The sequence below is a fragment of the Trichosurus vulpecula genome, chromosome 4 (assembly GCF_011100635.1).
Source record: "Trichosurus vulpecula isolate mTriVul1 chromosome 4, mTriVul1.pri, whole genome shotgun sequence".
Classification (NCBI taxonomy): Eukaryota; Metazoa; Chordata; class Mammalia; order Diprotodontia; family Phalangeridae; genus Trichosurus; species Trichosurus vulpecula.
In genome coordinates, this window is record NC_050576.1 from 115,012,446 (window position 1) to 115,036,574 (window position 24,129).

The window sequence follows — 24,129 nt, forward strand, 5'->3', positions numbered from 1 at the left end:
ACAACTCTGGGAGCTAGGTGCTATTATTCTCTGCATTTTACAGTTGAAAAACCCAAGGCAAAGAGAGGTGTAGTAATTGGCCCAGGGTCACACAGCTAAGAAATGTCTGAGGTGGAATTTGAACTCAAGCATTCCTGATTCCCAGCCCAGAAATCTATCCACTATGATACCCAGCTGCTTCTCTCACTTCACAGAGTTGCTGGAAAGAAAATATTTGGAAGCTGCCAAGTGACACATAGTAGAAATCATTATTGTTGAGAAATATCTTTTTATTCATCTAGTATATACATACAGCAGCCCAGATGGACAGTTAGATTGCTCTCTTATCTGCCCCATCTTCACCCCCCATGAAAGTGTGAATCAGAAAGACAGCAAATCAAAGGGGACATATTAAGTGAATTAGCTTAGTTTGGTATTTTGTGCTGACATGAGAGATGCCTTTCATTTGCAGTATTTGGGGGGTAAAAGAAAAGCTGAATCGGGGTCAGGGAGAGATGAGGAAAATAACTCACTTTTTTGCTGAATACAGCCATAATAACATAGTTTCATTATTAGATTTAAGGTGTAACTTATCTAGAGCACCGGGCACATTAATTATATTCAAGTAGAAATAAAAAATATTCAACAAAGCCAAATGTGAATGATTCTGAGTGTGAGCGATATCATTACTTCTGTCCCTTTGTATGAATAATAAAGAACAAATACTAAATAAAAGTGCATTTATATAACTATACATGACACATGAAGGCCAGCAGATGACACAGAGCCTCTGATCAAATATTTAACCCAAATTTTACAATACGGTACCATAAACAACCCCATAACAGAAAAAATTCAAACTTCTTATTGGTACAAAGCAAGGGCCAAAAAATTTTACATAGATTTTCCAGTTCTCAGGGGTACCACGCTCCTAATCCCTGGGATGTGGAAGGGATAACTGTACTTAAACTGCATGGCATGGTAAAAAGAGCACTGAGTTTGCAGTCAGAGGGACCCAGGCTCACCTCCTGACTCTGCTATTTACTCCCTATGTGACCTTGAGAAAGTAATTTTACTTCTTAGGGCCCAGTTGCTTCATCTATAAAATGTGGTGATTGGGATAATGTCTAAGGTCCCTTCCAGCTCTAAATCATATGATATATGGAGTCACCTGCAAAAAACATCAAGCCAGAAGTGTATTTGATTATTTCACACTTGACACATCTAGTTTTACTTTCTCTGGGATATTTTTAAAGAGAAAATTGTCTTACATATAAGTCAAAATCTTGTCTACTGCAGCTCTTTGCAATCAGATGACTTAATTGGTTATAAAAGCAAAACCAGAGCAAAACATCCCACAAATCTTGCTAGAAAATAAAATTCAATATAAGAGCCTTATTAGTAAGCAAACTACTACTTTTTGGGTACAACTTAACATGTATCTTTGTATTGTGACAGAGATGGTATTTAATCAATTTTGTTGGTTATAATATGCCTCTATAAGTACAATGATCATCCATCTGGGGGTCAGATTAAATACAAAATCACATTACCATCTTAAGCATCCATAGGAGTACAGTTCTGCCCATATAGGAAAATGTTTTTAATGTGATCCAGCTCCATCAAAAATAACTTGTCAATTACCAGCAATTGACGGCCTATTCAATACTATAATGAAAGTTGGAATACCATGAAAATACTTTAGGATCTCTCAGGACTTGAATACTTTTTTATAAGCTCAAGATAATTAAACATATAACCTAATTTTATGAAGCAATAACTTCTCATCCTCCTCACCTGGAGCAACGCTGAAGTAATGCTTGATCGCTATAGTTCCTGACAATGTAGACAGGACAGAGAGCATTCCTAGTTTCAAACTGTCATAAGGAGTTTGGAGGGCACATTCACAGAGTATCTGAAATTGAAAATCGACATCAATAAAAGGGTTAAACCACTCCCCACTATCATTCTGATATATTCCATTCAGTTTAATTTTTCTGAATTCTAAACACATTAAGTACCAGTTATGCCACTCTATATGGGGGAAAATCAGAATCACTTTAGCACCTTTAAGAAAGACCTTTTTGAAAAATTATAATGAACCAAATACTCACCCTTTCTTCACTTTGCTTGGACCTCTTTTCTACTCACCATAGCTAGCCCTTAAATATTGTCTACTATGTGCCAGGCACTGTATTAAGCACTTTACACAAATATAATCTTATTTGATGTTCACAATAACCTTGGGAGTCAGGTGCTATCATTATCTTCATGTTATAGTTGAGGAAACAGGCAAAGAGAAGTTAAGTGACTTACCTAAGGTCACACATCTAGTAAATGTCTGAGGCTGGATTTGAACTCAGTTCTTTCTGACTTCCAGCCACTGGCTGCCTAGCTACCTGCATTTATGAATTAGTATTATTTTGTTTATATATCATAGCTATCTCCTGGACTCTAAAATCCATGAAAGCAGGTTCTGTCTCTTATCTGCATCTTCCCTAACAAAGAGTTCTGCACCTAATAGTCATTTAAATGCTCAATGAGTTGAAGTGACTCTTGTAAGATATGATATATTACAAAACATACTGTTTTGTCAATAGGCCATGATAAATTCAGGGAGGCAAGCTTTTCTGGGGTGTGTGTGTGTGTGAAGGCAGGGCAACTGGGGTTAAGTGACTTGCCCAAGGTCACACAGCTAGTGTGTCAAGTGTCTGACTCCAGGGCCGGTGTTCTACTCACTGAGCCACTTACCTGCCCCAGCAAGCTTTTATTAAACACATACTAGCCATGTACAAATATTCTTGCCTTCAAGAGGCAATAAGATATACGCAGGAGATAAATCTTTCCCACCAAATCCTCCCTCTTTCTAACTTTCCTATTATTGTAGAGGACACCAACATACTCCCAGGTACCTAGGCTCACAACTTAGATGTCATCCAAGACTCTTTACTATCTCTCACCTTTCACAACCAATTTGTTTCCAAGTACTACATTTCTGTTATTTACACTCCTCCAACCTCTTTCTCTTCTCCGACATTGCTACCACCCTGGTCCAGACTTCGTCATCTCATTACTACTCTATTTCAGTAGCCGCCTCCTTGCCTTATGTCTCTCCCCACTACAATCTATCTTCCATCATTAGGCCATCAAAATGATCTTATTAAAGTACAAATCTGACCAGATCATCCTCCCACTCCTTCCCCAAGTCAATAAAATCCCTTGGCTCCTCATCATCTCCAAAATCAAACATTAATTTTTCTGATGGTCCAGCCCTTCATAACCAGGCCCTCTTCTGCCTTTCCAGTCTTCTTACTCTCTGCCTCAACCCCCTATGCACTCCATGACCCAGTAACACTGGCCTCTTTGCAGTTTCTCACACAAGACCCTTCATTTTCTGACTATGACATTTTCACTGGCTGTCCTCCATGCCTGGAACTTTCTCCTTCCTCATCTCAGGTCTTGGCTTCCTTCAAGATTCCAGCTAAAATCCCACTTTCCGTAAGAAGTTGATCCCAATCCTCCATAATGCTATTGCCTCCCCTCCACTGATTATTTCCATTTTGTTCTGTATATAACTGGTTTGTACTCTCCTTCACAGACTGAGCTTCCTTGAGAGTAAAGACTGTCTTTTGCCTTTCTTTATATACCCAGCACTTAGTACAATGCCTGGTACATAGCTTGCACTTAATAAATGCTTGCTGATTGACTAAGATTTAATCTAGTAAACACATAAGTCACAAAAAGGCAATGTCGAATTTGAGGCCCTCTTCAACATTGTGAACAAATATATTTAACCTCAATTATTAGTTTAAATTTAAAACTATAATTTTAGCCTTCAATGAACTAGTACATTTGTTTTTATATGCATACTGCTACTGAGTATTTAAGAAAAAAAGAAAGGAGCAAGTCAGTAGTCATGATCTAGCTTGCTGAGAAGCAAGCTGTTCTCTTTTGAAAGAACATACGAAGTCTTTCAAACCAATGAGGTTGGAGTTAGTGGTCTCACTGAAAGTCACTTAACAAAGGGATTACAATAGCCTGAAATCATCAATAGTACAGAGAGGCAGTACTAAGTATAATGGTAAGAACATTATATTGGTAAGTGGTTATAATGGTAAGAGTCAAATGATAAGGGTTCCAGTTCCTTTTTAAATACTTAATAGCTATGTGACTATAAGCAAGTCACTTAAATTCGTAAGAAACTTAATATTCTTGTCTTAAAAATTAGAACAATAACACCTATACTACCTACATCACAGGTTCATAGAATCACATATTTTGCCATTTGAATATTTTCCTTTTTATTTAATTTTGTATAAAACCTTTACAATTTTATGTAATCCAAGTTTTCTAATTTATTTTCTAAAATTGCTTTTATTCCTTATTTGGTAAAGAATACATTTACCCATAGGTATGAAAGATATACAATATGCTTCTAACTACACAGCAAGCACTATATAAATGTGAGTAATTATCTTTATAGTATTGGTATCTCCCCCAAAAGATCTATTCATTTCTCACAGACGTATTAGGCTTAGAGATAGAACCTAAGACAGAACAAAGAGAGTTAAGTGTTATTCTAAATGTACTACTTCCTAAGTAATAATTGGGTAAATTGGATTCCTATATGCAAAATGGAGCCACTTAGATAAAAGGAATAAAGATTTTCTTTTCTTTTCAGCTGTGATGAATTTTTTTCTCTTATTCTTTTTTATTATTTTTTTAATTTTTTGTTATGAAGAATAGCTCTCTGGGAGTGGGACAGAGAGTGGTATAGTGGTAAACCTAGGTGATATAAAGACAAGAGCTTTCCATAAAAGTTATTTTTTAAAAATGGTAGCTCTGTTCTTCTGAGTTTAAGGGCTGCTGTAGGAGCAAGTGCTCTTTTATTCAGCTTGGACTGGTCCTTTAGGAGGGCAGGGTGATTTTGCTTCTCTGCTGCTTGCAGTATAAAAGACTAGCCCAAAAGAAGTACATGTTAAAACCTTCACCTTGCTTCATTTCTATCGAATATTTTCCTAGCTGTGATGATTCTCCAGAAGTTAAGTATTGGTTTAAACTTTTCATTCTTTATTTCTTTTAATCTTTGATTTAGTAACTGACAGTATTTATCTTTTATGTGTGCTCACTGCATTTTTAAGCCTTTGAACTGGCTTTTAGGACAGCCTAGTGGCATGAGAATGAAAATTTTGTTCATGAATATAAAAGTCAATTCCCTCAGGATTTGAGGAAAACAACTAAGTAATTATATTTGGTTAATTAAATTTCAGAATTCTTTATGATGAATATACATTTTTCAATGGAGTAAATAGGTCTACAATCTGCTAAAATATAAAAAGCTAGAAATAAGGAATATATAATTAAGATTTTTAAGAAAACTTGAAAGTGAAGTTTATTATTATTAAAAAGCAACAGAAAATTCCAGAATATCTTCTCTCCATGAAAAAGAATAATGCCTCCTGGGTAGGGATGGAAAAATGTTAGTGTCTAACATTTTCCCCAAATTTGATCAAGAAGGAAAATATAAAGGCAAAAAAAAAAGCTACTGCTCAACACTAAAAAGGATGAGAAAGGCAAACTGCAGCAGGAACTTTGTAGGAAACTAGACACCATCTTTATGTCACTGTTAAAAGGTTAAGATGGAGACTAGGGGGCAGGGCGGCCGGGGTCAACATCAGAGATGTGGTACTGTAAAACCAAGTATTTTTTAGATCTCGAACCTTGGCCATTAATCACAAATGAAGATATACCTTAACATTTAACAAAAAGAGTCTGATTTCTATCATAAATGGCGATTATTCACTTAGAATACTGATCACTGAGACTGTATTACTTGAAAAAGAAACAAAGAACAAGACTGTGGCCCTGACTACATTTTAAATCACATTTAAAACATAATGCAATTTTTCTATGAAAAATATTGATGCTTAAGGTCTACATACTTGAATGTTCTCTTTGCTCCATGTATGTGGTGTTTTATTTGCAAGTAACTTCAAGTCCTCGATAGCAAGTCTCTTTACTGCTTTCCTGGGATCATTTTTCAAGTACTGTAACAGAAGTTGAATCTATAAAGGAAGAAAGTTATCATTCATAAACAATATAACACAAATTAGGGTTTAAAAATTCTATTTGGGAACTGATGGAATAATTTACAAATTACTGAGACATCTTTTAATAAAACATTTTGTATTTTTTCATGTTCAAGGCAATAGAGATTTCATTAACTTACAAACACAGGCATACCTTAGAGATATTGTGGGTTCAGTTCCAGACTACCATAATAAAGCAAATATCACAATAAAGCAAGTCATATGAACTGTTTGGTTTTCCATTGCATATAAAAGTTACGTTTATACTATACTGTAGTCTATGCCTAAAAAAACAAACGTAAATACCTTAATAAAAAATACTTTACTGCTAAGAAATGCTAATCATCATCTGAGCCTTCAGCAAGCTGTAATCTTTCTGCTGGTGGAGGGTCCTGCCTCATTGTTAATGGCTGCTAACTGCTCAGGGTGGGTGGTTGCTGAAGATTATGGTGGCTGTGGCAATTTCTTAAAACAAGACAACAATGAAGTTTGCCATCGACTGACTCTTCAACTCTTAAGACTTACTCTTGAACACTTAGAAGCCACTGTAGGTTTATTAACTGGCCTAATTTCAATATTGTTGTGGGAGGGGAATAGGGAGGCCCAAGGAGAGGAAGAGAGACAAAGGAATGGCCAATTGGTAGAGCAGACAGAACACATACAACATTTATTAAGTTCACTGACTCATATGGGTGGGGTTTGTGGCACCCCAAAACAATTACAATAGGAACATCAAAGATCACTGATCAGAGATCACCATAACAGATATAACAACAATGAAAAAGTCTAAAACATTGCCAGAATTACCAAAATGTGACGCAGAGACACAATGTGAGCACACGCTGTTGGAAAAATGGCATCAACAGATTTGCTTGATGCAAGGTTGCCATAAACCTTCAATTTGTAAAAAACACAGTATCTGCGAAGCACAATAAAGCAAAGTCCAATGGAGGTATGCCTCTGGTTGTTCTAAAAGTTCATTTGTTTAATTAAGTAATTAATTTAGAAATCTAATCATAAGTTCCCATAGAAACCTCACTGTAAATGGTAGTTAAGTTCCATGGCCATGCAAAAACATCTAATTCATGATATAGATTTAACAGTGTATCTTTGCTATGAAACAAATACAATTTTGCTATACTACTGATTAAAGTATAATAAAATTGAACAAAACAGCTTTTAAAAATTTCTGAATGCTAATAAATGAGTAAAAAGCAGCTTTAATTAGAGGTAGATGAGGAAGTACATGGAAACCCACAGAATTTAAAGCACATTTCTGGGCATTTTTAAGAGTTCTAGAAATTAATAGCATAGATGTTATGGAATGGAGTGTCCCTTTTCAACCAGGAATTTGGAGACTGAATTTCTCTTTGAAACTGAAGATAATGAGGACCAATTTAAACTTACACTTTAGAGACTGGTTTCTAAATGTGTTTCTGATGAGAATGGGGTATTTTCTAATTCTGCCTCAAGGCATTCTTCTCATTGGCTTTTTGGAGCTTTTCTGACATTTGGGTTAGTCTATTCTTCAAGGTGTTATTTTCTTTAGTATTTTTCTGGGTCTCCTTTAGCAAGTCGTTGACTTGTTTTTCATGGTTTTCTTGTATCACTCTCATTTCTCTTCCCAATTTTTCCTCTACTTCTCTTACTTGCTTTTCCAAATCCTTTTTGAGCTCTTCCATGGCCTAAGGCCAATTCATATCTTTCTTGGAGGCTTTTGATGTAGGCTCTTTGACTTTGCAGACTTCTTCTGGCTGTATGTTTTGATCTTCTTTGTCACCAAAAAAGGAATCTAGAGTTTGAGTCTGAATCTGAGTTCATTTTCGCTGCCTGTTCATGTTCCCAGCCAACTACTTGAGTTTTTTCGTCAGGGTATGACTGCTTGTAGAGTAGAGAGTACTTTGTCCCAAGCTTCAGGGTCCAGGCACTGCTGTTTTCAGAGCTACTTCTACTCCACCGTCACCCAGGCTCTGTCACAGAAGCACTCCTCCTCCCCCAAGAACCACCAACCAGGACTGCAATGCAGATCCAAGCAGGGCACAGCAAGAGAACCTGCCTTTGCTCCCACAAAGCGCTCCTTGCACTCCTGCTTTGATCTGCTGCTAGATGCTTCCCACCATGTGAGCCAGGGACTTGGGAAGCAGGTGACGCTGGAGCTCTGGAAGCAGCCTCAGGAGTTTCCTGCTGCTGCCACCGCCACCTCCACACCACCTCCACTACCCCCAGAGCTGGTGGCTGGACTGCTCTGAACTCAATTCCGCAGTTTTCTACTAACCTGCTCTTTGGCGTTTGTGGGTTGAGAAGTCTGCTAACTACCACAGCTCAATGATTCAGTGCCCTAAGGCCTGTATTGGCTGGCTGACTTCCTGTCTGGTCTGTCCTGGCTCGGCCCACACTAGGCTGTGCTCCGCTCCCAGCTTCATGCGATAAGCCCTGCCCAGCGACCATCCAGGCTCTCCTGGGCTGGAGACCTGTTTCCCTCTGCTATTTTGTGGGTTCTGCAGCTCTAGGATTTGTTCAGAGCCATTTTTTCCAGGTGTTTGGAGGGATTTTGGGAACAGCTTAAGCAAGTCCCTGCTTTCCAGCAGCCATCTTGGCTCCACCCCAATTGGGGTATTTTCTAAATCTTAGCAAGGGGCTTAAGGTGACCCTAAAAAAAGTAAGTTACTAGCTTAATATGCAATTAATGCAGAAAAATCTAACCTTGTAATTGCAATATTTGTTATTAAGGATGACTAAGAAGGAACAGTAGGAAAAAATGAATAGTAATAATTTACTAGTATTCCTGGAAATATTGTTCCCTTACAAGTCACAACTAGAAATATTTTCTGGTTTACAATGGAACAAAAAAAGTGATAACATGAAAACTGGGGCAGCAGAGAAATTTCTACGAAGTAGCAGGCAAAAGTTTGAAAACAAGAAAGGTGGAGGAAGTTGGTTAAAATAGAGGAGCGTGTATATGAGAGACATAACTGAGCTATGACAATCGAACAATACAGGAAAAGGCAAGAGTCAGGTATTTGTATGCTCAAGGGGGAAGAAAAATGTGAAGAACTGATAGTGGGTCAGAACCCCCTAACCCAGACCTGATCCATGACCCCTGAAACTTATTTGGAGGAAACAGTGGGGTAGGAAGATGCCTTGGCATAGTGAATAAATACAAAGGCAGTATTATAACTGAACATATGAAGGTAAAGGCCTAATACACTTGCAATTTGGATAGTCCTATCTCTGCCAGTATCTGTGCATTCCCCCTAATTATGGGCTAAAAACTAAATAAAAATTATGAATCTTATTTAAACCTTTTAACTTCCCCATAAAGGACATAATTGCAAGATTAAAGGTCTTGAATATGCAAAGGAGAAATATACTATCTTTCAGGATGGCTTTCTTATAGTCACTAGAGAAATAAAAATGTTTCAAATTTGAAGGATTTACAAATATTGGTATACCAACCACAATGAAGTAGGAGTAAATATATGGAAGTTTAACTACCATCTACCAGAGCATGCAGCTTTTAAAGAGTCAACAAAATTGAAATGCCTATTTTTATCATATTTATGAGGTGTGTGAACAATAAACTTATTAGCTTTAGGTGCCTGAAGAAGTGACTTGTTTAATAAAGAAAATTAAAATTACCTGCTTTGGGGTATCAACCAAAGATGAAGCAGCAAGCAGGGTAAAAGTGTGCAGTGTAACAATGACCATCTTGGTGGAGGGATAGGATGTGACCAGCTGTTGGAGGAGTTGCCGAGCACTGGAAGCAAGGCTTGCATCATGATGCATGTGTTGCAATATGGGGATCAATTTCAGTTTCAAGTCTACTGGTGTGGCTAAACCTAGATGCAAAAAAATAATACAGCTCCCAGATAACCAAAATTATTGCTTGTCCCAAGTAATTCGTACACCATTAAGCAGTCAAACGAACATAGGAAATAAGGGGGTAGAATATGTCACCACAGACTGTAAGCCTCTAACAAGGTAAAACAAAATTAATAAACAACAGAACACAGAAAGAAAAGGCTTTTGTTCTGCATTCCCTTCTAAGTCTAGCCAATGTAACCTATGGTCCTATTTTCCTTTCTTCTTTCTTAAAAAAAAAAAAAAAGTGTTTATTGACATTTTCTGTTTCTTATCTCACCTTAGTACCCTATATATCCCTCTCCTTCCTCCTCCTCAAGAGCCATCCCAAATGAACAATAGTATTTTCTGAGAGGAAAAAAAGTCATTACAACTGACTGATACATTGAAAAAGTCCAAAAAAGAAAAAGAAGAAAAAAAAAAGGCTGAACAAATTGTAGTATATGAATGTAATGGAATACTATTGTGCTATAAGAAATGATGAACAGGCAGACTTCAGAAAAACCTGGAAAGACTTTATATGAACTGATGCTGAGTGAAGTGAGCAGAACCAGGAGAACACTATACACACTACCAGCCACAGTGTGTGATAACTGATTTTGATAGATTTAGCCCTTCTCAGCAATGCAAGGACCTAAAACAATTCCAAAGGACTCATGATGGAAAATGCCATCCACATCCAGAGAAAGAACTATGGAGTCTGAATGCAAAGTGAAGCAGACTATTTTCTTTTTTGGTTTTGTTTTTCTTTCTCATGGTTTCTCCCATTCATTCTAATTCTTCTATACAATATGACTAATGTGAAAATGTTTAATAGGAATGTATATGTAGATATATCAGATTGCAGGCCATCTTGGGGAAGGAGGGGTGAGGGAGGGGTAGAAAATTTAAAACTTATGGAAAAGAATGTTGAAAACTAAAAATAAACTAACTTTAAAAAGGAATTAAAAAAAAAGAAAATTTTAAAAAGTTCAAAAATATGCTCAACGTGGGACACTTCTGGATCTCTCCCTCCCCCCTGCTCTGCTGCCTCCCTTCCCAACAAAGACTGAGAAGACTGGTAGATTGGGAGTGTCTTCTCCTTTCTCTTCCTTTGAGTCCTACTTGATATTTATAATTTTGTTTCATTTACTTTTATTTTTTTCAGTGTTGTTTCCATTTACATTGTTATAGTCAATGTTTTTCTTGGCTTTGCTTACTTCACTTGGCATCAGTGCATACAGATCTTTCCATGCTTGTGTGTATGCATCACAGCAGATTCACATCTTGAATGGCTTAACCTACATAAAGTGCTACATAAATGCTATTATTATCTGCCATCTGATACTTGCTCTGAGGTATATGCTCACAGAGTGGATTGGTGGGCAGAACTGTCAGTGCTATTTGAATCATTTATTCCTTCATCTTTTCTTAGTCAAGTGCACGCAAATATATGATACAACTATAATATATAATTAAACTTTCCTAATTAACCCAATAGTGCGTAAAGTGAACATAAAGAAAAACTCACTTGTTTCTTACTACTAAACCAAACTTACGCACCTTGAATCATTTCACTGATTTTGTTACAGATTCCTGCAGCAAAATCCCTGTGGAAAGAAGAAATAGATGTTTAAAGACACCTTTAGTTAAATTCACTGAAGTTTTCAAAGTACTAAAAAGAAATGACCTCACAGATCACCCAAAACAACTGGTGATCTCTAAGACAGAAACCCTCCCAAAGCTAACCTTATTAAGTTTTATAAGATAGTATATGCAAGAGTTTTCAAGTCCATAAAATATTGACTAGCATCATAGAATTGGAAGGCAGCTAACAAATCATGTAGTCAAACCCTCTCATTTAATAGATGAGAAAATGAAAGCCTGGAGAGACTACATGATTTGTCATTGGGCATCTAAATAACAAGCAGCTGGAAGAAGATTAAAACAAAGGTTCTTTAATTCTAAATTCAGTGCTACTATACCACACCATCTCTTAGTTCTAGTCCATCAACGAAATGACCTCCTTTCTTTTCTGTCTTCTACTCTCAATAGGTCAATTTAATTCAACAAACATTTATCAAATATCTACACTGTGCAAGCCAGAGTTTTAGGTACTGGGGATTAAAAAAAAAAAAAAGTCCCTGCCCCCAAGGAGCTTACAGTCTAACAGGGATAATAAGACACATAACAAATAACTATAACACAAGTTAGACTGATAAATCCACAGAGGTTTAAGGGAAAGGGCTCAGTCCCACCTTAGATGCTCACTAAAACTCTATCAGCCTTGGTTTCATCATCTATAAAATGAGATAACAGCAGTGACCTCACAGGGTTATTATGTGAAATAACACATGTAAAGCACTTTGCAACCTTTAAAGCACTTTATAAATAATTCTCCCAGTATTTGAGGCTTCCTCAGTAAAATGGAAAAAAAAAGTATAAATGTAAGCAATTAGTTTCTTAACATAATTTTCAAAAACCACATAATTAAGTGCTGGATTTACTTTAATACAGATTCTCAGTTTTAACTAGTAAATAACAATTTTTTTCCTCACAAAATTTCACTCTTCCTTACTCCCAACAAAGGGTTTATGAATGTTGGCCAGCCAAGTAGTCCTGAAACTCCAACAGCTCAATAAGAACAGATAAACAGGTGAGAAGTGTTGAAATTTGCTTAATAAAAATAAATGAAAATTTGATTCACACCACTTTATGTTTTAGCAAGTTGTTTTAACAAGTCTTCAGAATGGTACTGTTCTTGAAAGCAATCAACATTGGCATTAATATTTCTGTTTAAAAGTAAGAAATAAGCTGTTTGTTGAAAGAGAAAACTCAGTTCTTTTTTGTGAGCGAAGTGATATTTCCAGACATGATGTACAAAATACAAAGCATCAATAAAATTTATTTTAAAATAAAGTAAAATGGAAGAAATGAAGAGAGCTTATCTCTTCAGTGGAACAAACTTTGATTCCTTCATGAAGTCTTTCTACCTCTCTCTGTATGTCTACTGCATAAATTCACAACACAAGAGTTTGGTACTGAATTTTTCCTCTATTTCATCATGTATGTTAATCTTCTCTCCCCAACTAGACCATATACTCCTTTAGGGAGGAGGCCACATTTTATAGCTCTTTTGTTTTTCCAGGAGCAGGGCAATGCACAGGGCATTTAATAGGTACTTGACAACATTGAATGGTCACTCATTGAAATATACTTGGGAATCTAAACATTAAAAGTATGCACTTACTTGGACTGTGCAGAGAAATTAGCAGCAGCAAACACAGCAGCTTCAACTTCTACATTATCATGTGAATCAAGGCTCTGACGAATACTATGATGGGCATTCTTCCTCTCAGGAATGATGGATGCCAAACTTCCCAACATCCTACAACAATCCCAAGAAAAAGAGTCAAGGTAAATTCACAGTAAAAAAAAAAAGGGCAAACTAATAAAAATTAGAATAGATGAGTATTTTTATAGACCAAAGCTGGAAAAAATATATAAATTTTGGTTATGAAAATGATGCTGTGAAATTCAAATATTTCTACAACATGCCTTGAAGTGTTACTTTATCTGATATGTAGTAGGAAAAAGAAAACTTTTGAAAGATCTCAGGAATCAGTTGTATTAAATACATCTTTTAATACTGAAAATAAAGATGCAGTTTTTCGCCCCATTCACATCACAGACCCCTAAGAATGTCTTTAACAGAGAGACAATAAAGCTTCTTTATTAATGGATTTCATTCTTCTCCAGGCTGCACTCTTGACTTTGCACAGGACTTTGTCTCTTCATCCTGGAAGATCTTTCCATCTCTGGACTACTTCTTACATTGGAAGTATTCGCCAGCCCTGCAGTCTCTCCCTTTGATTGGCTGGTTCCTTCAAGAACCTGCACTTTAAGGAAGAGGCCCAGGCCAACCATGTCTTCATTCCTCTCTAAGCTGCACTCCAGACTCTCTACTTTGTCAAATGTTATCTACTATGCCATAGGAGACACTCTACTCTGGAAACTCACTCCAGTCCTGGACTACTTTTCCTTTTAAGCTCCTTAAGGGAAAGGACTGTTTTTCTTTCTGCTTGGACATGTATTTCCAGCACTTAGCATAGTGCCTGGCATATAATGAACACTTGACAACGCTTGTTGATTTAACTTCTTTAGCAGACAAGGGACAGGACTGATGCTTTAGGATAATCAATTTGGCATCTGTATAAAGGATAGGTTGGAAAGGTGGAAAGTCTGGGATACAGGGAAGACCAATTAGAAGGTTACTGAAAAAATCCAGGTGAAAGGTGATGAAGGCATGAATCAATGTGGTTGTGATAAGAATAGAGAAAAGATGTACAAGATGCTGAATCTACAAAGTTTAGCAATTGACTGGATATGGAGAGAGGGAATAGTGAGAAAATAAAAAGTCAATGATGATTTTTAGCTTTTGAAGCCAGGTGACTGAAGAATGAATGAATGAAAAAGCTCTTTATTATAAATATTAAGTGCTTACTATGTGTAAAGCACATAGTGGTGGTACCCTTGACTGAAAGAGAGAAGTTAGGAAGAGAAATGCATTTAGGGGAAAAAGAAAGAATTCAGTTTGGACATGCTGAGTTTGAGAAGTCTATAGGACACAGAGATATGTCCAGCAGGTACTTAGAGATTCAAGCTCAGGAAGAAGATAAGGACTGGATAAGTAGATGTGAGCATTAAATCTATGAGAGCTGATAAAATCAGCAGACAGTATAAAAAGGGAGGAGGAGGGAGTGGGATATGTATGATAATCCTCTTCTTTTTCCCAATATAGCTAAAGAACCTTCTTGATTGTCTGTAGTTTGCCTGAAAGACTCTACTCGGGAAAGTGCAATGCTTTTGCACATGCCCTCTGTGACCTTTGCTTCCATCCTTGATATATTTTTTTTAGATTCCTGAGTTAGATAGTTGAGTCCTCCATGCATCCACTCTCTTCACCCATTTTCTGCTTTTCCTCACTGGAACTATAAATCACTCCTATCACCTAAAAGAGTACATTGTTGAATAAATCAATGAAAAAAAATTAACCAGGTAAAAATGTGGAGGCAGGACAGGCCTTGTTCTCTAAGGCAGGGACAAATACCGTAACAGAAAGTTTCTCAGAACCATTTGAAACAACTGCTTATATGATACGCTATTTTCAGAAAGTAAACCTCACCCACCCATCATTATATAAAAATACTATTTCTATCTTCATAATGACCTAAGATTTTAAAATTTTGCAGAATACTGGGTCCAGAAACGTGGATACACTAGACGAGTATACTGAGGAAGGCTACTAGAAAGGTGAAGGGTCTGGAAACTCTGTTATATACAGGAATGATTGAGATGAATTGGGGCTGAGTGATCTGAAGAGAAGATGGGAGAGCCCATTAGAGTCATATTAAGATATGTGAAGGACTGTCAGGTAGAAGAGGCATTAGGGTGAAAGTCAAAGGAAGACAGACATAGAGTCAACACACACTAGAATTTTCTATCTCTTAGAGCCATCCAAAAATGGAACAGCCTACCTCATAAGGATAGGGAGCGTCCCTTCACTAAAAAAAGATGTGAGTAGAAGCTGGATGATCATTGCCATGCTGCAGAATAAGTTTCTGCTCTGGAAGGAAAGGAAAATTTCTCTCTAATGTCCCATTCAATTCTTAAACAGCTATGATTTTATTTCACATGTGTTTAAACTTACAAAACAGCAATACAACTTTGCTTCATTTCAACAGTGGTTTTAGATTATTATATCATCTACAAGTTAAAGACCTACCAACCAAGGTTTAACTTTTAAAGCAACACATCTCTAACTTTATGATCAAAGGAAGTGTATTACATGTCAATATTGAGAACAGATAGCAAGTATCTTTTTTAATGGATCAAAGGTCACATCCACATAGCAACCTGAATAAGTAATTATAAGCTTACGGAAGCATGCAGCTTTAAATGAAAAGACTGGGCCTTCAAAAAACAGTTTAGGTATTACTTCTTGTTATTTAATAATGAAACAATAATAAATCAATTCATCTAACCAGAACACCTATATTAAATATGTGTCTCACACACACACACACACAAAATTTATGCTACTATTTAGATAAAAATTAAATTGTAGGGTACAAATCCTAATGTATTAGGAGCTATAGATTATTATTTTGTCCTCCTCATTATTTGAGCTTCAATCTCAAACATAAATCCCTAAAACCCACAAAGAAATGATATTCTAGTTTCCTTGTTTTAAACAGATAAGAAACTTAATCTTGTGCATAATGATGATGCAAAGTAAAACTACCATACCGGAGAGTAATGGCTCTTGCCACAGGGTCATTGCTATGAATCACAGAGAAGATCCTCTTCACAAACTCATCCACATTCAGAATCTTCTCCAAGTGCTTTTCACTTTGTTGAGTAACTTTAAGTACACACAGCCTGAGGAAGTTGTTTCTAAAAAGAAGGAAAAAATATGAAAAATTCTGTCTGCCTAAAATAGTAATAACAAGGATCAATAAATAATTTCTCTTTCTCCATTTTTATTCCATTGTTTTGACTCATTATGAAAGGAAAGTGAGTAGGGAGTACTGACAGTGACCCACTTATTTCCTTTGTGGCATGAATTTTCTCATGAATTCGACTAGCTAAAGCCAATAAACCAGACCAAATCAGGAAAAGGCTTTATTACATTGAGTGTGTCATTCTCCACCAGCAACTGATGGGGAATGCATCATTCACAATTCAGCAAGCAATATTTATACATTACATAAAACAAACAAACCAAAAAAAAAAAAAAAACCCAAAACTACGCAAGATGGCTATTCATCAAAACGTGGGTGGCCATACAAAGAAAGAGAGAATATTTGTTAAAGGAAAATACATATCATTTGTTGCAGTAAATAGAAAAAGGAGTTCTTAGTATAACTAGTTTCACTAAATCAGAGAACTCCTCCATCAGACCAGACAAGGGAGGAGGACATTCCAAGGACCCTGGAATCCTCCATATTTAGCTACTAAGTCATTTTGTACTGATAAAAGGAGGAGAGAAAACACTGAAGGACACCAATTGCTGCAGCTGGTGTTATAGCTCATCAGGGGTCACATACAACAAAAATGGCTGATACAGAACAAGATGGAGTCAGTTATATTCTCTCCCAAAATTCACTTTCAATGCCTTTCTAACCCATGGCCCCACAAGGATAGCGATTCAGGGAAGAAGAAGAGTTGTGCCACTTAGTGTCCCTCTCAAAATGTAACAGAGATATATATATATATATGTATATGTATATGTATATGTATATGTATATGTATATGTATATGTATATGTGTGTGTGTGTATATGTGCGTGTGTGTATATCTATATCTATACATATCTATATATCTACGTGTGGGACATTAAGTCCTTACTGAAATAAGAATCAGAGGTCTCTCAAGGTCAGATAGAGGCTTTATTGGCAAGTCTCACACAAGAGTTGAGCATTTTCTACCCCAGGACAGACTGGTGTAGGGAGGCCCCTTGCAAAAAGCAGGCAGGCATTTATATATCAGAAAAACCCCAACAAAAACAATTCAGAGAAAAACCCCAATAAAAACAATTCAGAGAAAGACTCCAATAAAAAAAATTCAGAGAAAGACCTTTTCTTTAATGCCTGGACCTCCATCTCTATTGGTGGAGATGAATGGCCTCACATTCTAGGAATAAGGAAGGACCCTCCTACCCAACCTGAATACATATTTCAGTTAGTTTCCTTATTTGGCTGATAGAGATAGCAGTTGCAAAGTTTGTAATTGTGTGTGCATGCAGGATGTGGGTGTATCTGACTATATGGCTTTTTTTCTTCAGAAAGCCTTCATGTGTGTGCAGGTTTAAGCGAGGCAGGGGGGCATGCCAGCTTCAAATCTTTATGATTTAGGGTAACAAGGCTTAAGCTCTATAGAGACCAAAGTATTAGGTATCTTTCCCCTTAAATGAGAAACTTTCAGCCATTCCACTCACCTATATTTCAACATACACATATATGTACACATACACGTAAACAATCAGAAAGGTGACTGTCCAAATCATTCCCACACCTCCTCAGGTTGTTTTTGTGAGACAGTTTTTCCTTCAAAGTATGGCAGAAGATGAAGAAGAGAAGATGGTCTAATTCATGTTTACTAAAGGCAGCATATTAGTTTTTTAGATGGCTAAAATTCAAAAAGTAGTAGAACAGAGACTTTATGTATGATATGTTCATTTTTATAATACATTAAGAACTCTTCCATAACCAACATGCACAGAATATTTATGCCTTAAGGGCATAAAAGCAGAAGTGTGAAACAGTAGTAAAAAGCATTCAGTTAGGAATCAGGAAACTCCGATTCTGGTCTCAGTTCTGATACCAATCACTAATGTGATTTTGGTCAAGTTACTTCAATTCTCTGAGCCTTGGGTTCTTTATTTTTTTTAAAAAAGAGTCCTAAACTAAACTAGGTGGAGTGCAATTTAACAATTTCAACAAATATTAAGCAAGCAACTACTATGTATAAGGAACTTTGCTAGTAATACAAAGATAAAAACAAAACAAACTGTACTCAGGGAACTAATACTCTATAGTGGTATGTAAAAAAAAGTAAATAGAAAAGGTATAGTACAAGGTAGGGAATAAAGGGGGCAAGGGTAAGATCAAACAAGATGGCAGAAGACTGAGAGAAGGGAGAAAGTGTTTACAAAGAAGAGAAAGTACATGAGGTAAGTTCTGAAGAAAATTAAGGATGCTGAAAGGCAGAGGCCTGGGAGGATGAGGTGGTTTGTGCAAATGCACAGAGGCAGGAGATAGAATTGGGAGTTAAGGGAACAGTTAGTAGCCTAGTTTGGCTGAAAAATTGGAGAAGTAGATTGGAGCAGTATTTTCTACTATTCTTAGAGAAAAGATGGCGAGACGTGTACTAGACAATGATATACAATTAGATGGAAAAAGGACTGAATGGCTAAATTCATAAACAGCAGTTAATGAGGGGTTTGGACTAGATGGCTGGCATCTTTTTCAGCACCAGATCTGTAAGCCTATGTACTGTATGGTCAGAAGCCAATGTGGCTGGATGTATTCAACAGAATGCTCCAAGGATCTGTGCTTTATCCTATGCTATTTAGCATTTTTATCAATGACTTGGATAAAGGAATAGGTGGCATGCTCATCATATCTGCAGATGACACAGAACTGGGAGAAATAGCTAACACACTGGATGACAGGATCTCAAAAGGTCTGACAGGCAAGCGCACTGGACTAAATTTAATAGAACAAAATTTACTAACAGTAAATGTAAAGTCTTCCACTTGGGGGATTAAAAAAAAATCAACTTCACAAGCATAATATGGGGAATGCATTTAAAAAAAAAGATCCAGTTTGTTTTGATTCAATAAGCATTTAGTAAACATTTACTTTGTCCTAGGCATTGTGCTAGGTTCTAAGGGTATAAAGACAAAAACCAGTCCCAAGATCTGGGGGGATTTTAGTGTATTTCAATTTTAATGACTGAAAAGAGGGATCTGGCAGTCAAAAAAAATAATGTGATACTGGGATGTATTAAGGAGAGAGGCTCCAGGAATAAGGAAGTGACAGGTCGGGTATACTATGCCCTAGTGTTTTACAGATGAAGAAACTGAGGCAAAGAAGTGACTTGCCCAGAAACCACACTAATTAGCAAATGTCTGAGGCCAGATGTGAACTCGAGTTTTCCTGATTACATGTCCTGAGCTCTATCCACTGTGTAATCTATCTACCTAGAAAAGGAATTTAGACTTGTTTTGCCTAGATGGGAGAATTATGAGCAATGGGTGGACATTGCAAAGAAGCAAATTTAGACCTGACATGAGGAAAAAACTTTTAACAATCAGAGCTGTCCAAATCTAGAATGCGTTGCTTTGGGAAGCAGAGGGTTCCTCCTCATTGAATAGCTTTAGCAAACATTGGGTGACTATTTCTCAGGTTTGGTTATGAGTTGGACCTATGAAGGATTGTAATTATTTTGGTCTTTTTTTTAATCTGAGAAGTAACTTTTCATTGTTGACCCTTTAGAATCATTTTAAGCATTTGCTTTTATTGTTTTTTTAATAGATAGATACTGACTTTATATATGTATATAAATTTTAAGTTTACATTACTTATCATAGTTTATATTTTATTCAGAAGAAAAACTCTGATAGGAATCATGGTGAGGTGCTAATAGCTATGTACCTTTAAAATTTTTTGTGTACCCTTTTTTGACAATAACTGAACAAATGTAAAAATATCTAGTATGGGGGCTGGAGAGAAAAGCTGGTTTAATTCAGTTTAGGAAGCATCCATTCAGAATTTGGCACCTAGTATGTGTTAGATACTTGGGATCAAAACCAAAAGTAAATCATCCTTGCCTTAAAAACTTTATATGATTCTGGAAGAAATAACATGCACACAGCATAGAAAATACAAAATATATATATAATAAATAAAAGAGAAGTAAGTGGGTAAAGGAGCTCTAAAAGCTTGGGAAATCAAGAAAAATTCTGCATAGGAGACAACACTTGAACTAAGTTATGATGAAACCTTGAGGTTTCAAGAGGCAGCAGAATAGATGGAGAACACTCCAAGCATGGGAGACAGCCTGTACCAAGGCTTAGAGGGGGAAAATGGAATGTCATAACAATAATAATAACTGACATTTACAGATCACTTTAAGGTCTTCAAAGTATCTTATATATGTATTATTTCATTTCATCATCATAACAACTTGGTGAGATAAATACCACAGTTATGACTATCCTCACTTTCCTGGAAAGGAAAATGAATCTAGGAAAGGTTAAATAATTTGCCCAGGCACACACATACAGTAAATGAGGCAGAACTAAACCAGATCTTGGCCTCTATACCATTCTGCCTCTCAATGCCCAATGGCAGAGCTTTGAAGAAAGACAAAGACTGAATATGTAAATTTGGGAGTCACCAGCAAGAAGATAATTCAACTTAAGAGGGTAAATCAGAAAAGCAAACAAAAAGAGTCAATCAGATTTAATAGATACTAAAGCAAGAGAGGAGAGGCCAAGACAGAGAAAAAGATGCCACTGTCTTAAACCAAAACAAGTAACTTTAGAACACTGATATTTTAGAAAGGGCATATATTAAACTTACCCAACTCTGAATACATCAGCCAGCTTTAGGAATGCAGAATTGATAAGAATAGGGAAGGGATACTTCTGAAAGAGTCTAGGAAAACGTACAACTGCTTCACACTGCTCTCCAAGTTTGCCAGATCTCAGCCCTATTAAAAGCAACAACAGAGAAGGTATACATTTTGCAATATTAAAAGTACTTTTCAATTTTGGGCCCCAAAGGGTTTGTACATTATTAAATTACATTAAGATATTAATAGCTATAGCAATATATTAATAACTTGTTCTGTAAAGCAGAGGTTTTAAATTTACATGAGTATTTAAAGAGAAAAAAATTCTAAATTTTTCTTGAAAAGTCTGTCAACGAGAACTATTTGGAAACATCCATTCATCAACAGATGAAGACAGTAAAATAAAACAGAAGGAAAGACTCAAGTTTTAAAGAATTGTTTCCTGTGGTATTTTCATCAATTCCTTACTCAAATGCTTCCTCTTTTAAAGCTACTCAATATCACTGGATAAAGAAGAGACTAGAAAGTAGTCTCTTTCTAGTAACTCCTGTTACTTTGACCAATCATTACGTGACCTATAAACCTTGATCAGGACAATTACATGTACAATACTCATGTACCAAACATCACATTTATATAATCCTTTAAGGTTTGCAAAGTGCTTCCCTCGTAAGGATCCCATGAGTTGTGGAATACTCTGGAAGGATAACTGTCCCCATTTTATAGATGAGGAAATTAAGACTGGTTGAGAGGAAATGACTTGCTCTGTAATAACAGGGCTATTTAGAAATTCTATCAGCTGTCTCTTTTTAAAGATAATAGCTAGAACTAGAAAACAAATTTAGGGTACACAGGTATTATTAGCCTACTTACAGTGTTAGTAATTCATATGCTTAAACCTCATTCCCCATAAAAATGGGATTATAAATGTTAGTAAGGTTCCCAACATTTATTAGGTCCACAATAACCTCTTTCCTCATAATGAATCTGAAATTTTCTCCCAAAGCATCCTAATAAAGGATGGTTAGGGAATATACTTCAGGTATTTATCTCCTCACTTCATTCTCAGACAAAATTTAGAGATGTGATGTGGGAAAAGGGCAAATACAGGAGTGGGGGTGGGGGTAATCCACTTGGACACATAATTCTTGCATGACCTTGAAAAAAATACAACCTTTCTGGAAAGTTTCTATATCTATAAACAAGAGAGTGGCAATATGATCTCTTAGGGGTGCTTCCAGGTTCAAGTCTATGATCCTAAAACAGACAGGTGGAATGAGTGGTCAGTGGTGAAAACTGAGGCCAGATTGAGAAAGGTAGAGAGCTCCTTTGTTCTGTAAAGTCTGGATTCAGTCAAAAGGTTGCATTTCAGGATCTAGAAGGCCACATGTGGCTTCAAGGCCTGAAGGTTACCCACCCCTAAGCTAGACAGTAGTAGGAGTGGGAAATAAAAGTAAAGAGAGATCTCCCTTTCCTGACCCAAGGATGTGCTATAGGGTCTTCTCTAACACTAAAACCACCCTGGTACAGGGTCCTCATCACCACACACACCTCACTACTGCAATATCTTTTTGCCAGGTCTCTCCTACTCCAGTCCATCCTCCACTCATCTAGCAAATCTGTCTTCTTGAAGGGAAGGTTGGACCACATCCTCACCTATCAATCAATGCCAGTGGCTTCCCTCCAAGGCAAATATAAAATTCTGTGGTTTTCCAAGCTCTTTAAAAAAGGCCTAACTCTGCAACCCAGTGGCACTTGCTGTTCCTCACAAGGGACACTCCATTACCAAACTCCACGAATTTTCCATGGCTCTCTTCTATTCCTGGAACTCTTTTCCTCCTCAACTCTGCCTCTCTCACCTTCTGCAGGAAGCCCTCCCTAGAGCTCCTTAATCTTAGTACCTTTCCTTAGAGAGTATTTCCAATTTATCCTGCAGATTCCTTGCTTATACACAGTTGTCTTCCCCCATTAGACTGTAATGTCCTTGAGCCCAGAGAACTGGTCTTATTTTTAACTCAGCCTTTCACAAGGGCCTGGTATTTAATATCTGACTTGACCTGGAGAGGGGGACTGGAGCCAGATTGTGGAGGGCTTTAAGCGCCAAAAAGAAAGAATTTTTACTTTATCCTTGAGGCAAAAGGGAGCCACAGAAGCTTTTTGAGATACGGATCTGGTAGTGCTGGGTCAAAGGGTATGTACAGTTTTATAGCCCTTTGGGCACAGTCCCAAATTACTCTGCAGAATAGCTGGATCAGTTCACAACTCCACCAGCAGTGCATTAGTGTTCCAATTTTCCTACATGCTCTCCAACATTTATCATTTTCCTTTTTTGTTACATTAGCAATCCGATAGGTGTGCGGTGGCACCTGAGTTGTTTTAATTTGCATTTCTCTAATCAATAATGATTTAGAGCATTTTTTTCATGTAACTACAGATAGCTTTGATTTCTTCATCTGAAAACTGCTTGTTCATATCCTTTGACAAACCTGTCAACTGGGTAATGACTCGTATTTTCATAAATTTGACCACTGAAGCTTCTTGAGTTGGGCAACAGAAACATCTGAGACCCTTCCGACTTTTAGAAATAAAAACCATTTGTTCTACTTTGCTCTCATAGCGAGTTAAAGCAACAAAAAAAGCCCTCCTATAGCCTCAATACAAATCCAAGTCCAGAAGATCCATAAATCGCAGCTAGGGGGCGCAATGGATAGAGCACTGGGCCTGGAGTCAGGAAGACCTGAGTTCAAACCTTAACTGAGACACCCACTAGCTGTGACCCTGGGCAAATCATTTAACCTGCTTGTCCTAATCCACCGGAGAAAGAAATGGCAAACCACTCCGGTAGCTTTGCCAAGAAAACCCCAAATGGGGTCACTAAGAGTCGGACACGACCGAACAATAAAATGCTGGGTTAAGTACTTTGGCGGGGCATTTGGTCCAAAAGGCACGTACTCAGAAATAATCGTAAGATTTTTATAAATCAGTTCGACTTTGGGGGAATTAAAGGTTTCACAGCAGGTGCGTGGCTGGAGCGTGAATACAGGGTTCCGAACCCCGGCTACTTCACGGGTTTTCTCCG

General features: G+C 37.0%; 1 protein-coding gene across 1 annotated transcript in view; it reads right to left on the bottom strand.

Annotated features, from left to right (window-relative positions):
• The window catches only part of INTS7 (integrator complex subunit 7), a 75,302-nt gene that overhangs the window by 50,629 nt on the left and 544 nt on the right, over nt 1–24,129 (bottom strand). The window contains exons 2-8 of the mRNA XM_036756685.1: nt 21,059–21,188; nt 16,218–16,364; nt 13,159–13,296; nt 11,472–11,518; nt 9,708–9,907; nt 5,922–6,044; nt 1,777–1,894 (exon numbers count right to left, since the gene is read on the bottom strand). Of these exons, the coding sequence (XP_036612580.1) occupies nt 1,777–1,894; nt 5,922–6,044; nt 9,708–9,907; nt 11,472–11,518; nt 13,159–13,296; nt 16,218–16,364; nt 21,059–21,188 (903 nt within the window). The remainder of the gene's footprint in view (nt 1–1,776; nt 1,895–5,921; nt 6,045–9,707; nt 9,908–11,471; nt 11,519–13,158; nt 13,297–16,217; nt 16,365–21,058; nt 21,189–24,129) is intronic.